Source organism: Rhagoletis pomonella, unplaced genomic scaffold (assembly GCF_013731165.1).
Source record: "Rhagoletis pomonella isolate Grant_MI unplaced genomic scaffold, Rhpom_1.0 Rhpom_scaffold_00002, whole genome shotgun sequence".
Taxonomy (NCBI): Eukaryota; Metazoa; Arthropoda; class Insecta; order Diptera; family Tephritidae; genus Rhagoletis; species Rhagoletis pomonella.
The window spans coordinates 54,860,038-54,878,306 of record NW_023458556.1 but is presented as its reverse complement, the minus strand read 5'-3'; the positions used below and the strand labels follow the sequence as shown (position 1 = coordinate 54,878,306).

Below are 18,269 nucleotides of genomic sequence, written 5' to 3'. Positions count from 1 at the left end.
TAATCGTGTTGAGAAATAACGTGTTTTATTAAGCTTTGTACAGAACAAAATCTAAAGCTAAAATATATTTTGCTTAATTTTTATTTTTCGGTACATTTTTTGGTACACAAAAAAACAGTAAGCAAAGCAGCTTGAATTTATAATTGGTTTATCGAATGATTTAGATCAGAATATGTAGTTCCTCAGTAGTATACATGGCTGCTAAATCGGCTATTTTTCTGTTTTTTACCCATAATATAATCAGTAAAGTTATAGAAAAAGCAGATCAAATTCTGTCAGAATATGTTGACAAAATTTCTTATCGGAATCGACAGACATTAAGTAATAAAAAAAGTATTCTTATTATTGTTTAATGGATTTCAATGTACAATATTTAGTTAGAATTTTTGCTTTGCTAACTTTTTTGACGGAATGTTTTTGAAAGGGCATGGAAAGGTAATAAGGTACATATTCATAGTCGAAATAAAGTCGATTTAAAAGTTAGTAGCAGCTTTTTTGACAGATAGTCTAAAAAAAATTATATCAAAGAGCTGCAACCAACTTTAGTATGGCATGCAACATGTACATACATATTTACAATCACAAGTATATTTGATCAATTATAACTTGAGATCAGTTCCAATTGGTAAAAAGGTTTGTACATAACTCTATGATCGTTAAGTTTGATTACAGCAAATAAAAATTTTACTTGGAAACTTTGCTTATTCTAATCCAAAAACGCTTTATCAACATTCTTATAATAAATACGTGCAAATTTTTGAACGCTTATCTTCACTTCAACTGGAACATGCTGGGCTCAGTGCCTGACTTTAGCAAAACTCTTTCGGGAGTCATTGGCGCCGTCAGCGGAATCCATTCCTTTGCCAACCCCGCATCCGAACGTGCAGATTGTAAAGCCTCTTGTAAAGCAAAGCCTACCGCTATTGGCAAGCATATCGCCGGCTCACCCGTCGCTAAAATGTTAAACAAAGTTTTAGTAATTATTTTAACAATAAAATTTTCATGAGTCACATACCCTTTGAACGCATAAATCCAGCCGGATTTGGACTACCTGGCAGCATTTCTATACGGAAATCGATCGGTATATCTTTAGCGCCAGGTGGCTTGTAGTTCCATGTACGATTTGTCTTCATCTCTCCCGTATTTCTATCGACAATTATCTCCTCCGAAGTCCAATAGCCGAGGCCCATCATAAAGGCACCCTCAATTTGTCCTATATCCACATTTGGATTCAAACTGTCGCCAGCATCCTCCAATATATCCACCCGTGGTAACTGATAATTGCCCGTGAGTATGTCAACCTCAACCTCAATTAGGCCCAGGGCGCAAATAGTGTATGGATCCATGTCGTCCGGCTTACAATTATCGTTTGCAATCAGACTAATATGTTGACTATGAGCTGACTGTATGACGTCTAGCCATGTGGGGTTTTTCAGGGATTCGCGCACTGGCCTCAGTCGTTCTTTGATTGTATTGCAACACTTGCGTACGGCCTATAAAAACTTGCATTTTTAGCGAAAATTGTTCAGAATCGCATTTCATGAAATATTCTACTTACAAAACAAATTGTTTCGCTACCGATTGAGCCGCCAGTTACCATGCTGTTTGCACCGTTTACAGTATTACTGTTTTCGAAACGAACCATATTCATTGGTATACCCAGCTCAAAAGACGCTAATTGAGCGATCTTGGTATTCATACCTTGACCCATTTCAACACCACCATGTGAAATAATCACAGTGCCATCGGTGTGATAAATTGCCACAGTGGCCGGAAATTGGCCAAAGTAACCGATATGGTACTCCATTATAGCGATGCCGAGACCCTTCTTACGCCAGCGATTATTTTCATTAAAACTTTTTACCGCCTGCTTTCTGGCTCTGTAATCCGTTCTTTCTACAAAGTATGGCAAAACTTGGCACATTTTATGACCCGAAATTAGGTTGGCAATGCGAGCGTCTACGGGATCCAGTCCCGTCTCGAAGGAAATATGCTCGAGTATATTTTCAATCATGGCAATTCCTTCCACAGAGCCAGGTGCACGGCACGCTGTATTACTAGGCGAATCGGTGAACACCATATAGCCATCCAACTTGTAGTTATCACTGAATTCATAGCAATTTTTACCCAGCAAGACCGTGTGTCCCAGAGGAGATTCATTGCCAGAGCACCCGGCATCTTCGTAGAATGTATTCCGCAGTGCCACTATTTTGCCTGTATTTTTAACGTAGAAATCATAATCTGAATGGAAAGCCCAACGCTTTCCAAGAACATTCATCATCGACTCTATAGATTGTACGAAACGCACCGGACGGTTAAGCTTGAAGGCAGCCAATGCGGCAGCACAAGAAGCTGGAACGTTGCGGGTTCCCTTACCACCATATCCGCCACCCAGTCGCCGTACTTTAACTTGAATCTCATTAACTTTTATATTAAGCAACTCAGACAGAACGCCCTGAACCAAGTCCATCCACTGAGCCGCCGCATATACTTCCAGCCCACCTTCGAACGGAATTACCACGGTGCTGTGTGGTTCCATGAAATAATGATACTGCAAGCCCAAATCTAATTTTCCAGACCCATGGACATCGTATTTTTCTTCAATTTTTAATGTCTCGATTAGGGACTTGACGGTATGATCAATTCTATCCGCGCAGGCGCTATCCAAAACATCATGGAGCGTGGGTAAAACTTCGTTGGCACCGCCGGCATAAGTGAGCTCCACCAGCCCAGCAGCATGATTGGCAATGGCATTAGACTCGGCTACTATAACACCGATTGGTTGATCATAAAATTTAATAGCGCCACTTGGAAATAGCTCCTCGTTCTCGGTAAAGACAAATTGTTCACTGCCACAAATTGTATTTTTTCCAGGTATGTCTTTAGCAGTAAAGAAGGCTACAGCTCCGGGTAATTTCAGTGCAGCAGAGGTATCTATATCTGTTACCATAGCGCCGACTTTCTTGGCTGTAACAAAGGCAGCCCACAATTGATTCGGCTGTACGGGAACGTCATTTGAATAGGTGGCTTCCCCAGCAGTCTGCATCACACCTTCGTATTTTACTGTCGGCTGGTGAACGGGAAACTCTGCCTTCACACTTTCGTACACTTGTTTACCCGAAGATGTTGGTCGCTTCAGAATCTCTGCTCCACTGCGCAGCTTCTCTGGAATTACGCTAGACGGTGCATGCCGCAAAAGAGTTTTAAAAATAAGGCCACAAGCTAATTTTTGCCTATATTCAGGAGATGCGTCTGGCAAAACTGCATCGGCAACGAAGTGCTGTCCAGCTATCGCAAACAACTTTGCAACAAGTTCAGGATCATGTAATTGTTTACCAACTAGTATCTTTTCCAGTTCTGTTGCATGAACGAAATCAGGATTTATACCACCAAAACATAGCCGCGCAGATTTGACTTTATGGCTGGGTTGTTCGGTATTTATGAGGAAAGCGGCATTCACGTAGGCGTGCGCGTTTTGTGCCCTAATCATAATCTAGCAAGTGACAAGAAGTTCTATTTTATTAAAATTTGAAATTTTCCTTTTTTCAAACAATACCTTGTAGGAATCAAAGATGTATTGCGCGCGTGAATATGGCGGAAGAATGATTGCTCTTATGACTTTACCGCTCATCGAGGTTTTCAAAAACTCTGCAATTGTCACCGTCTTCTCTTTTTTGGCGCTCTCGAGAAGCGATATTTTAGCATTTAATGCCTCAAAAACAATGAAAACGTCAGAGGGGAAATCTTTGCGGTAGTATTTTATCATTAAATTGCCGGCTAAGGTGCCCATCTAAAAGTAAGTGAATAAAAATAAAAATGGAACAATACAAAATATTTTGAGTGAGGTTCGATAAGTGCTAAAATATATATAAAGCACTTGAAATAGCTTACTAATGTAGATAACGATGCCATAAAATTAAAAACAATATCAAAATCACATTTAACCAACGCGTGACTTAGTACTCACATTGCGCACAGGTACATTTGCAATTAAGTCGAAGTGGTTCCAAAGTTGTTGACAATACTCGAAACCATTGCATTTAGCAGCCTCTTGAAATACTGTCATTGCGTCAGTTAAGCTTAAATTGCCACCTAGAACTATACCACTTGGCGAAATATTGTGTTGATGCAGTTCAGGTACTCCATGGACGTCGATAAATTTTTTAATTGCACCATCTCGACGAAAAACGCCATGAGCAGTATTGCCGGCGACAAGCATATACTTGGAGCCATTTGATTGGTCGATGGCAGAGAACACGTCAGCTAATGATTTTGGCCAGAACCATTGACCACCATCGTCATATTCGATCGGCGAACGTTTTTTCATGCCATTACAAGCGCCACTACAAGCAACGCCAGTCTTCGGGCACGTTTTATTGCTCAGGTCTTCAATGTCACGACATTCATCGGGTATCTCAATATTGCTATCGACTGCAAAAGATTTCATGGCATCCAGTATGGGGCGGTAGCCAGTGCAACGGCAAATGTTGCCACCAAATGAATTCTCCACCTCTTCCATGGTAATTTGGTTGCCCCTGGATTTCAGCAACCCATACATATTCATCACGAAACCAGGCGAACAATAACCACATTGGGTGCCGTTCATCTTTGCCAAGCGCTGTTGAATTGGATGGTAACCATCGCGTTTGTTGCCAATGCCTTCAGTAGTGGTTATCTCCCAGTCGGCGCAGGTACTCAGCAATGTCAAGCACTTTAAATAGGGGGATTGAATTTTTTACTGGGTTTAACATAAATACTTGACTTTTGTTTTGCTTTTTTTTCAAAACTAAGCATAAGATTGTACACAATAACACTTCACAAGCCAACAAAAAAAGTTCGCCGAACACCGCTGAGTCTACAGTATTTTTGCAAAGCAATTTCGAAAAAAAAAATATTATTTTGTGTGGAATTTTTACATTTTACGGTGGCACCCACATTCAGCAACACATTTTTTGTTAAATAGTTCTACTGAAGTAATAGAAATACTTCCATAGCAAAAATTTACTGATATTTGATAAGCTGTTATTTACTGGCATTAGGATGGTACGTTAGAGTGATAAGTATTGAGGTCTGGTGTGTAAGTACTACAACAGGGTACAGATCAACTTTTAAATAAAAGAGCTCCTCGAGACAAACAACATCGATCCATCATACTTTAAGATCCGTCTCTAAATTCCAAAGATACGACGAAAAATGTAAAAAGGTGACCCTTGCATACGTTTGGCCAAAAACAAAACAATTTTTCGAAATTGCCTTGCCAAATTATTTTAGACTCAGCGTGTAGGGCAAATTTTTTTTTTCTTTCACTTTCTAATATACATAGTACATATTTGTGTAAACCCAGTTAAATTACGACTTACTGAGTTGACGGCCCACGTACGAATTTCCGCTGTGACTGGGTGTTTACCTGTAACCACGCAAATGCATACACCGCATCCGCCCTCCTGGCACATAAATTTAGTACCCGGCAGGCCCGCATGTTCTCGAATAAAGGTGTTCAAAGTAATATCCGATGGCAGATCGGACAGCTTAGCTGCGTAGTAAATTTGTGAGGCAATCCTATTGGACAGACTTACATCAAATATTCTTACCTGTATAAGGTGTACCGTTGATTATAAAATTGGTTGTCATTTTTCACACTCTACTTATGTATTTATTACGCGGATCGTAAATTGACAAAAATAATACAGGAATTCGTTAGAACTATAGTACAATTTATTTTATGTTAACTAAAAACTGACACTTGCGACACGTCTGTTCGGCACGACCCTGTTTAGCAAAATTGCATGTATAGTTTAATTGCTTACGGCGCGCCTCTTTTTATAAACATTTATTCTAATGCAACAAGTGTTGTTTATGATAACATTCGCACTTACATATGTACATACATTCATACATGCATTTGCGAGAGCATTTCTGTGAAAGCTACCCAGTAGGAAAAAGGGGGTGCAATTGAGTGAACACTATCAAAGTTTTAATCTTGAATTCAACGTATTTCTTATTTCTTATGTCTTAACAATTGAATATATGTATATTTAGATATTTACAACATTCGATATCACAAAGAAATATTTTTTTTCGGTGAGACAGAAAATTTATTATGCGTCTCTTATGATACTTGAGAACCCCCTAAGCGTCTTGTTAGCCATTAAAAATTGAACGACATACATGTAATGAAACAACAACTATGACACTCTCCTGAATTGTAGAATTGCATTCCAATGTAATCGCCGGGTTATTATGTAATTGAAGTTTAGACGTGGGAAAATTTTATTGGAACTAAAAGAAAGGTATTTAAGTATTAATTTACGTATATTATTATTACTTAAGGGTCTCCAGGAATATCTTGAGAATAAACAAATTCCGTTGGAAAATTCAATACTTCACTTTGGTATATCAGGACGTAAATGAATTTGTTTGTCACTGTTTTACTTTCGATTCAGTTTATAATGCTGCTGCTCTGGTGTTTACCTGGGCATTTTCCTCCGCTAGAATGGTTCTCCAGCTTAACTATGAGTAACTTCGATAATTCGTTCCGATGCTCTGGAAAATGTTGTATACTAGTTCGTCTTCTGCACTCACGATATTAGAGAAATCCAGCGTGAAGGTGATTTATCACGTTTGGGCACTTGAAGGTATAAGTTCCCTTTTACACCTAGAGTAATTGTTGTTAAATTCATTTTTTCCTTGTAATTAATATATCGACCCCTTTTTCAAAATTATCGTATGTGACAGAAACCCAATCTTTGAAGAGAGCATTTTTCTATGTATGTACTTCTAAAATGTTCTAAAATGTTTTTCATTTGAATAGGAATTGAAAATTTAATTGATTTTTTTCGAGTTCCACCCTCTAAGTAATTTTAAAAGTAATCGAAAAATTTATTAAAAAGATTTTTTACTGTTGAATAGCAATAGCTTTGTTAAATTTCTTGGTTGCTAACTGTGTTGAGTAAATAACTTATACCAAAGGACTTTAAGAAAACTTAGCTGTTCATTTTATAGGGTAACCGTTAAATTTTCCAGATCCTTTCGCGAACGCATACCCCGCCCGAATACTTTCATGCTCGCCTTTCGCCAAAGAACTAACTTGGACTAATCCCTGCGTATCTATAAAAATGCACTGACTTAATTGTGTATATTATTGTACCCTTAATGCTAGCCAAAATCACGTGCCCTCTTGGGCATTTGAAGTACTCTTACTGGTATCCTGCGTTACAAATGAGGATAAACTCCACTTGAATTACGAGCCCTGTCGGACTGTAGATCCTACTTCCTAAGAGTTTTACCTTACCCTTACCTTGTTATGCGTGCTTAATTAAACAATCAATAGGGTATTTCAGTTCTCCACAGGCCTTGATGCCGCCGTTGACGATGGTGGACTTTAGTGCAATTATTGATAGACCCTTTCCAGAGCACCGTGACGACAATGCCACCGTCATGCGTTGGTCTACGGTCTACGAATTTTCCTCGGTAACTGGTTGAGCTCTTATTACAACGTTTAAATCACTTTATTTTTGTATAGCACAAACGATAATTTCGCTCACAAGAAAAATACATTTTAACATACAATAAAATGTACAGTAAATTTTTGCGCAACTATAAGGGTTACAATATTTTGGCATGTAATGCGTCCCGGGGGTGTGGGGTGTTGAACAAATTTGCATCAAAAAGTTCCACATACGATAATTTCGCACAAACGGCTCGATATGTTACAAATTTGAACTTAATGGGCCCATAAATATGTATGATTTTGAGATATATCTCAACGAGCAGTGTTGTTAGAGGAGCTGATTAGATTTCTTTTCAATTGTACTACACACTTCTGAATTCGTCTTGCTTTACGCGTGATGGTTAACACAGATTTTGTCCATACCGGGAGCAAACATTTCACACACCAATAATGGTTTTTCCAACAGACCATAATTGTTTAAACAAAATTAAATGAGTAGTAGCAGCCACTTCTAGGTACTTACCTAATGCAAACAACATTGTAAGTCAAGTGTAATGTTTCTCTTCCAGTAAACAGCCGACACGTAAATTTAAACTATGATATACATACATACATATGTATACAAATTGGCATTAAATACAACGAGAGAGTGCATATCGGTGTATATTCTCTGTGCTCTAACAGTTCTAATACATATGTACATATTCACATAGTTGTGCGGCCGCTGTGGTGTAGTAGTTAGAAGTGCGCACTAACATTCCACAAGGCATGGGATCGAGCCCAGTTTCCGACTAACAACAAAAACAAAAGAAAATATTAACTGTTTTCTAATAGCGGTCGCCCCTCGACAGGCAATGGCAAGCCTCCGAAAGTATTTCTGCCATGAAAAACAGCGTCTCATAAAAAATACAAGCTCCGTTCGTAGTCGGCGTAAAACGGTAGGTCCGTCCCCTTTGTGTGACAACATCAAGGCGCACGCCACAAATCGGAGGAGAAGCGCGGCCAAAAACTAACATATGCTGTAAGCGCTAATCTATTATTATTAATTAATGAATTAATTGATTGGCGCTTACACATATGTATGTTAGTGTTTCGCCAAGCTTCTCCACCAATTTGTTCTATTCGAATTGCCGACAGGAAAATAAATTTAAATTGGTTTTTTTTTTTAAGTGTAATACCATAAGCTCATACATATTTCTGCTTCTAAACTAAAGTCGGTTACTAATATTAAGGACCTAGGAGTGCTTTCATGAGCATTAGATGGTATTATAACTTTGGTCCGATGTATATAAGTACTAGAAAAACGTCGAGCTGAGCCGATTTAGCCATGTCCGTCTGTCTGGCTGTCTGTCTGTCTGTTTGTATGCAATCTAGTCTAGAAATTTGGTAGGTGGGTGTATTTTTATAATGTATTAATCATTTGTCGTAACCGGAAGAATCGGACCACTATAACGTATAGCTCCCATACAACTGATTGTTCAGATATAAGATTTTTCGTTATAACTCCTCCATTCATGCAGCTAGGAACATGAGATTTTGCAATACTTCCACCCATTATAAACAGAAAATTTAGAGTGAAAATTACAGAGATCTGGTCACTATAACCTATAGCTCCCATACAACTGATTGTTCAGATATAAGACTTTTCGTTATAACTCCTCCATTTAAGTAGCTAGGAATATGACATTTTGCACAGAAAGGGTCACTATAACATATATCTCCCATACAACTGATTGTTCAGATATAAGATTTTTCGTTATAACTCCTCCATTCATGCAGCTAGGAACATGAAATTTTGCAATACTTCCATCCATTATCAACAAAATACTTATAGTGAAAATAACAAAGATCGGATCACTTTTACATATGTGCATTCCCATGGTGGCGCACGTGACAGTCGTACGATTTCAATGTGATACAAAAAAGGAATACCATTTGTTTTCTTTAACTTTTTTAGGCCATTGTATAGCACATAATTAGCTCTATATTTAACCGAAAAATGAAATCAATCGAACTGCTTGGTCCTGAAATATAAACATTTAAAGAGAGGGTCGTTACGTGACAAAAAATGGAAGTTGATTTTTTCTTTTCTTACAAAATCGCAAAACTCTGCGTATTGTGGATGGCTATTTTTATGAAACTTATTTTAGTATGATCTGGAACAATTTAGTTGTTTTTAGAGTTTTTTGAATTAATGCAAATTGTTTCAATTCTCTTTTACAACCCCAAGTGTGAAACGTGACGTGACGTGGCGTCACGTGACATAAATTTCCATCGTTATATTTTTGTTAATATTGCTTTTAGATGAATTTTTAACGCAAATAAAACATGTATTTTATGTAGAATATACTTTATATTTTGACTTCAGCGCCAATTCAGGGTCAATTTATTAGAAATCTATGATTTATTATGTTTCAACCACATACGCCAAATTCGAACTAAATCAGACCATAAATACAGTTTTCGAAATATCTCGACCTTGGCACCACCTAGGAAGACCATTTTATGCAAAGATGATTCTACTTACATAGCCAGTATATATTTTAAAAAGCAGACAAATCGGCCCGTAAATACGTTAGATATAAAACTTTTATTTTTTTTGGTCGTGGTGGACCTCCGCTGGAAACACCCATATTGCTCCCATACAACTGATTCTTCAGATATGCGATTTTTTGTTATAACTTTACATAGTGTGAAACTTTGATTTATATGGTAAATATTTAATATTATAGAATTAACTATATTTTCATAAATACATATTTAATGCAAAAAATGTTTAATGAAAGTAATCGTGAATAATATATTTATCATAACACTTTCATTTGTCGCCTAGTGTACATATGCAAATCTTGCAAAGCCGTTGCACGTAGCACGGATTGCATAACTTGCAAACACACAACAACAAAATACATAGGATACAGCATTTCCTATCGCTGCAAAGTATGCAACGTCTGGACCCATGCACATATTTTGCAATAAAAATCATAACAAAATAAATGCGACTCTGTGCTAGCTCTTTTGTTGTTGGAATTGCTACATGTTTCTCTCAATCCTCTCATCTCACTCACTTCATTTTTAACCGACTTCAAAAAAGGAGGAGGTTAACATTTCGTAGGATTTTTTTTTTTTTTTATGAATGGTACCGCATAACTTTGGACCACGTTAATCGATTTCGATAATTCTTTTTTCATCGCAAATGCGGTACCTCAAGGGTGGTCCCATACTAATTTTGTTTAGATCCGATAATTGGATCGTGAATAAATTAACGATAATCTTAAATTTTTATATGAGAATTGGAGTCGGTTTTGTGTTTTGCTTAACAATTATTGCTGTATCTTGTTTCGCTGCTTGCTACCTATGCAAGCTACTACATCGCAACGGGGTGCTATCGCACTTTTCCGTATTTAAAAGAGCATTTTTGCATTTCATGCAATCCGTGCAACGTGCAAGACTTCGAGAATACCCATTTTAGTTTCATTCATTCTCTGCATGTGTATTTCTATATTACAATTAAAAATGTCACTGCCTTCAGAATGTAGGAAGTCCTTGTCTTCCAAACTTACCCTATGTTACAATCTATGTTCTACATTAAGAGGATAAACCCCCCTTGCTACGCAACTGGCTCCCAAGGAAAATTCTTACAATGTGGCGTTACATAATCAGCTGATTTTGTATGTATTATTGTGTATTTTAAAAGTTAATTTGTGCTTTTTACACTCTAGGATGTCAGCATAACGAAATGACGAAAAATATATTATATTTTATTAATATGTGTGTAACAGAAATAAAACACTTACCACTGTTAGGAGTCTCATCTCTATAATCCTTGTCTAATACATGCATAATCCATACTTAAGTAACTAGGAAAAAATTGTAAACTAAGTGGTAAGGATTAGACAAAGATTACAGACATGAGACATTTAACAGTAGTAAGGGTTTTTAATTTTGAATTGTCTTGTTATTGCAGAGGATCACCGTACATATGTAAACACCTATGATGTACTTTCTAGAGGTACCTAGGAACTAGTTTTCGTGTGTCGGATCCAAAAAAAAAAAAATTGATTTTTTTTTACCCACCCTAGTGCACGTACCCATCGATATTCCAAGCTCAGGCCTTCGCAATCGAAAACCGGGTTCGAGAATATAAAGGGGATCAGAATGTCCGACAATCATGCAGCATTAGAGGCCTTAGCCTCATTTAAATTAAAATAAATTAAAGAAACTTATAACTCCTTCCAGGAAGTACTCAGAAAGACCTCTTGAACTTAGCCGGTAGGGTAGGCTACCTGACAGAACACATCGAGTTTGGGTTACCTTTGAATAAAATTAATTATATCAATTTTTCATACTGCATATCATTAAAACTGTTCATAGTAGAGTACTGGAACTTGGTATGGCACTGTATGAAGTCAACCCCGTGGAGAAAAATGAGTGTTGTTATGGATTTGTACGAAGTCAATGAGAAAAATGGAGGTCAATTATGTGTGGCCTGTTCCAGAGTTAGCACAACAAAAAAAAACCTTTTTTGTACTACAAATAATATTACAAAGAATGTTATATATTCCATGGTTCTACTGTTGGGGCATTGTTCGGGTGGGATTAGACTTTATTTATAAAAGTTTCATCCTTAAGCATTCGATGCTTCACCGTGCTTTACAAATATGCATATATGTATGTAAATCCAAATGAATGTTTTTGTACTACTTATATATACATACAATCGTTTAAGTATAAGCAAAATTCGGCAGCAAAATGTACGAGTAAACGCTATTTAACATTATCTTCCTTTCGTTATTCACATGACATTGTACATATACACACCTGTAAGCATAGTTATTTATTGTTGCTTGTGATTTTGCCATGAATGACAATCGTAACTGTCTAGAAGGTCAATTGATGTTGTCTGCCAGCTGACGCCCCATGGTCTCGTTACCATAATTTATGTGTGTCCATGAATACTAAATTTTGGTTATGCTCAGTTAGATTTATATCTTTATACATATTAGGGTGATTAACTCGGTTCTTCCAAACCAGTTTCCACCGGTATTTATGGATATCTATAAGTGGTTTATCGAATTTCGAATGAACCGGAAATTTTTTATCCAACAAACGGGTTTTTTTCATTTCAAACTAATTTCTACCTCGCAGTAAAAGTTTTGAGTTTTTTAAAGTTTTCTAGGCTTTTCCAGTTAAAGGAAAACCTCTAAATATTCAGTTTTAAAATTGTATCCTAGGTAATTTGGTCGCAACATCAGTACATCATATTTGATTCCAATAAATGAATGTTTGGCGCTTCAATGTTTTCTAGACGTTTGGCCGAGCGTTTCTTTGGTGTTCTGCTTCTTGATGTTGTGACACAAATGGAGAGATCTATACTCTTGTTCCACCTGCGAAGAAGCTTTTTTTTGGCAGAAGTAGACTCGGAGGTTTACCATTGTCTTTTTGAAAAAACAACAACTTTTATTGATGTTGCTGAAACCAGAAATTGATGCACGGGCCTCCCGAGTGGCAGTAGGCACTACACAAATCCGAAAAGGTCAAAAAAAGGGCTTAGTTTCACATCCGGAACCGGTTTTTTTTTACATTGAAATTTTTCGAAAAACTCGAAAACCGGGGTTGGAAAAAACCGAATAATCGAACACCCTAATACATAAGTAGTATGTATGAATATACCTATGTAAAACATGAATAGTATATGTACATACATACATTTACACAGGGTTTCAATTCATTTTGTGCCATTTGACATTTTCACCATTCCGCAGGTGAGTTGAAGATACATAATAATATACATATTTACATATGTACGTATGTATGTACATATTTTAGCGTAAAATTATGCAATGAAGGAGATTTATCTTAGTTTAGTTCATACGGGCAGCCGCCATTACCGAGTGGATAGGGGTGTCAGTTCATATCCTGGCGCAATTAATATGAAATGAATAAATAAAATACTTTTTTCCAGAATGTATCGCTGCATTGTTGGTTATGGGAAATAGAATATCTGCCATGAAAAAGCCTTTAATAAAAATCTTTGCTCGTTTTGAGGCGGCCAGAAAAACACTAAGAGGCATAAAAGTGGCTGGGGAAAGTGCTTCACCACATACCTTGCAATGGAATGGAAGACAACAACAAGCCTGTAAAATATAAGTCATTTATTTTAACTGTAAGGCCCCGCGCATCGACCCCAAATGACACACAGAACACAAGTCGAATTAGACAGATTCTTGTTAAAAATTATGTGTTCATTAAAATGTTTTGTTGCTTATGATTAGCTAATGAGTCCGTAAATGCAAAATACAAAGCCAAATATCTATTGGTTTAAAGCTCGCAGTTATCAGCAGGGTTGCTTAAGTAGCTAAAAGGAAATTTTACCCGAGTTGAGCGTTCTTTTGTCGCTCGATTACAAAAAAATGCAGCTAATAATGCGATTATTATTTTTGATAAAATTATTCGAAATGGGATTAAGTTGCATGATTCAGATTGTATGTAGGGAAATATGACATTCTGATCGGTGGTAAATGCAGTCCCTTTACAGACTGGGATTTGTTTGAAAATCTGCCTCCACTTTTGCGTGACAAGCAATTGGTGCAATAGCCGCTTTGTTCAAGGAACTTCGTGCGCTCTTGAACATTCAAACTCCGAAATATGGGACACAATTTCAGAGGATGATTAGGAATGCATAATTTGCATTTCAAAAAACGGGTTTCCCGAGAATATGATCGATTTAGAATTTAGAATTGGAGTTTTTCCTGATAAATATGTCATTGTTGTATGTATTACCAATGTTGCCTGAGTTAGTTTGAGATTTATGCTGATGCAGAATTTGAGATTCGCACAGTTCTAAACTATTTTTACATAACTTTTTTTCATTTTTGAAGAAATTAAATTGATGTTCGTTCGGTTTAGCTTTTTCAAAATGTTTACAAAAAATTATGAGGTAGTTTGAATCGAAGATAAACTTCGAGAACAATGACGGTTTACTCGTCATTGCGGAATCTGGCGTGGCTTTTATGGAGCGGAGCTGCAAAATTTGCTTTATTATAATAAACAAGGGCTACGTCTGTTCTGCCTTCTCGGTATTTGATAGAGAAGGAAAGCGAATGGGTCTGATGGTGAACGAGGACAAAACGAAGTAAATATCTCCTGTCATCACATAAACAGTCAGAGCATACGCGTCTTGGTACACACTTCACTCTTGACAGTTACAAGTTTGAAAAAGTAGACGACTTCATTTATTTGGGAACCAGCATTAACGCCAATAATAATGCCAGCCTTGAAATCCAACGGAGAATCACTCTTGCCAGCCAGTGCTACTTTGGACTGAGTAGGCAATTGAGAAGTAAAGTCCTCTCTCGCCGCACAAAGATCACACTCTATAAGTCACTGTGCTGGTGTATGGCGCGGAGGCGGGGACAATGAAAACATCTGATGAAGCGGCTCTATGGAATTTTCGAGAGAAATATTCTGCGAAAGATTTACGGACCTTTATGAGCTTTACGACGATATAGACATAGTGCAGCGAACTAAAATTCAGCGGCTGCGCTTACTTGGCCATGTCGTTCGAATGGGCAGAAACTCTCCTGCTCTGAAGTATTAAACGCGGGCCTCGATGCTGGTAACAGACGAAGAGGAAGGCCTCCTCTGCGTTGGAAAGACCAAGTGGAGAAGGACTTGGCTTCACTTGGCAATTCCAATTGGCGTCAGTTGACACAGAAGAGAAATGACTGGAGTGCTATTTCGAACTCGGCCAAAATCGCTTAGGCGATTGCTGTGTCAAATAAGAAGAAGAAGAAAGTTGGTATTTTACACCAAGCCAAATGTGAATAATAAAAAGTAAACAAACAACTGTCAAGTTAAACTCTGAGTTTCTTAACTCCCCAATGGGAACACTTGACAGTTGTTCATAAACTCAAAATGTTAAGCTCGAATTTATGGTTCATCGTGAACATAGTACTAGAGGTCACATTTTGATGCAAAAATGCGAAAGACAAAACCGAGCGCTTTATTTTGCACAAAAGCGTGAACAGTGTTGTTGCTTTGGCTGCGAAATTTCAAACAGTTTAGCCACAGCGCGGTCTTAAAAATTCGTTGCGCTTCCTTTGTGCTGTCGTTTTACCTTCCGAAGCGATGTACGAACAGCACAGCTCAGTTTTCTCGCTCGTTGCATTTCAGTCAAGGTTACAGCTATGCGTTTGTGCGAAACTAAAAGTGCGAAACGTTGCCATATACATGTTTGTTGTAAAAAGTTTCTCATTTTCGCACTTTCACTCAAACGCACACAATTTTGCCTTAAAGAGTGAAATCCATCCAAAATCACCATTTGCTACTGCTCAAAATTTATGCATGAGAAGTGAAAGGAATGCAAACACGCCGCGTACATTACACCTCAGAGTGTCCAGATCTGGCGATTCTAGGAGATTTTTTTGGATATTTGCGCATAAAAATTTAGGAAAGCGATTTTAGGAGCGATTTTTCCGTTCAACTAAATTTTTTCTAATTATAAAAATGTACAAAACTAAGTTTTCCACGAAACTGTCAAAAAATTTTAATCGCCCTTACCGAAGAACTTTTGAAACTTTTGCTTCTCAAATGTTGCCTTTTGAAAATTCTGCTTTTCAAAATACTGGATTAAAAATTTCTGTTTTAAATTATAGTGTAAACAATAGGTGCGTTCGACAAGTCCAAAATTTGTAATAGTTTTTCCAAATTTTTACTGGATGGCGTTCGATAACGACAAAAAAATATCCAACACACAAAAATTGAGAGAGCAAGCGTTCATTTTGATGCAAGAGAAGCGTTCATTTTGTACTGGCAAAATTTTAGTCAGCAAAAATTATCCAACACGAAAACATATGATCACAAAACATATGGTTGCAATTTTTGTAAACAAACAAAATTACATTTTTCGAGTTTTGGTATTTACATGCTTTTTGGCTGCCTGCTATGTGATTTTATGATAGTGCCAACTAGTTTTTACTTCTAGAAATGTTCCTGGCGAACATTGAACGTTCACTTTCCTTTTTTCTTCCATGGAGCCATCATGAATTTCAGTTTGTTTACAAGTAAAACATAAACAAAGTCAGGTGGTGTGTCTTCTTCTTCCGGTTTTTGCAAGTGATGGCTAATTTCCTGTTCGTTTACTTTTTTGCTTTTTCTTCTCTTTGGGAGAGAATTTTCGCTTACGCTCTTGATTTTGATTGTTGGCTGGTGTTGGCTAATTTTGTTATCGAACGCAACTAATGTTAAATAGGACGTGTCAGTACTTTGAAAAGTGCCCATTTTTTAAAGTAGTGACATGTCTTATTTAACATTGATTACATTGTATTTTAATACAGAATTTTGATTTTCAATATTTTTAATTAGTTTGACAAAACTTTTATTACTGGAAATAATCATAACGTGAAATATTCTCCTAAGCTTTGGTCAGTGCATGACAGCATGTATCGGAAACAGAAACCTTTTCTAGAACGTACAACCGTGGAGAAGGGTGGCATCGCCGGCTAAAAGAATGTAGTTGTTGGAAGGAGCAATTCCCAGTTTTATAATCTTGTACTGAATTTACAAGAACATAATTTGGCAAAATCTCTAATTTCCAGGAATAAATACAAGTAGAAGCAGCTTATAAGACCTTTTAAAAAAGAACTGACTTAAGTCACACAGTTTATTATTTTTTTATTTTATTTTTGCACAGATGCAATTCTCAAAATATTGTAATTTAATAAAACAAAATGTTGTTTGCATATATTGAAAATTAAAGTTTATTTTGACAAGTGTAAAAACACGATGTTATAATTTGTATACTTTTCGCTCAATATAACAGATTTTTAGCTCGCTTGGAACGTATTTCCTAAATGTAGATTTAAGACAAAGGGTCTGTGCCAATTGATAGAAAAGATGGAATTTTGATGGATCAAACGTCAGAAATAGAGCGTTCGCACGAGCTTTTGTTTGGATTTTCAACTGTCAAAATTTTACTTTGCATTTGGCACAGCATTCAATTTATTCGTATGTACACCATAGTAAATTTTTTCAACCCGTCTCACCATTGAGAAAAAGTGACCGATTAGCACATGGCCAAAGATGAGAATATGGTAAATTTTGTCAGATTTTATCTAACACAAAGGCAGAATTTCGAAAGACGAAAGTGCGAACAGTAGAATTTTGTGAGATGGAATTTCAAAATGCGGAAGCAAAATTTTGAAAATGAAGGATTAGAAAAAGCAGAATTAAAAAATACAGAATTTTGATCGAGCAGAATTTTTTAACATATTGCAGAATTTTGCGATGTAGAATTTTGTAATGCAGCGTAATGAGACGCTCCCTGAAAAATTTTGTTATTTCTCATGAACAGTATGTAGTATTTATTGAAGTCGATAAGGGATTTCTCATTCTGCGGCTTTTCAATTGAAAAGTCTTAATATATATATTTCTAAAATTTGGTAACACTGCGCTAGCTTTTCTGGTGTATGTAATATGTATGTGTATATATATTTAAACCTGTTTACCTGTTGTGTGAGTCGCTAAAATGCTGCGTGCAAAACTTTATTAATTATTGTATGCTAATTCTGAAAAATATGCATTCAAAAGTGCGTATATAAGTACGTTAGGGTAGCTCATTTCTGTATAGAAATCTATGTAAGTGAAAAATTTGTTTTTAATAATGAAGAGATTAAACTTATGATTTATCGCATCCCAAAAGGTCCAATTAATGTTTATGTTTGTGCTTGCTTTTACTTATTGATTCGAAACAAAAAACAGCAAAAATTACCAATTACACTGGTCTACAAATTTCAACTTTTTTTCTGCGAATAAGACG

The 18,269-nt window shown here is 36.7% G+C and overlaps 2 protein-coding genes across 2 annotated transcripts in view; one reads left to right on the top strand and one right to left on the bottom strand.

The window, feature by feature from the left end:
- LOC118753795 (xanthine dehydrogenase-like) overlaps nucleotides 1–381 on the top strand; it is a 1,937-nt gene extending 1,556 nt beyond the window's left edge. The window contains exon 4 of the mRNA XM_036488672.1: nucleotides 378–381. Within this exon, the coding sequence (XP_036344565.1) occupies nucleotides 378–381 (4 nt within the window). The remainder of the gene's footprint in view (nucleotides 1–377) is intronic.
- Nucleotides 382–647: 266 nt separating this feature from the next.
- LOC118753785 (indole-3-acetaldehyde oxidase) lies at nucleotides 648–5,631 on the bottom strand. Its single transcript, XM_036488663.1, has 7 exons — nucleotides 5,592–5,631; nucleotides 5,361–5,533; nucleotides 3,968–4,711; nucleotides 3,557–3,790; nucleotides 1,559–3,493; nucleotides 1,016–1,493; nucleotides 648–953 (listed from the first exon to the last, which is right to left on the bottom strand). Exons 1-7 carry the CDS (start codon nucleotides 5,629–5,631, stop codon nucleotides 772–774), a joined length of 3,786 nt encoding a protein of 1,261 aa, XP_036344556.1. The 3' UTR covers nucleotides 648–771.
- Nucleotides 5,632–18,269: the final 12,638 nt, after the last annotated feature.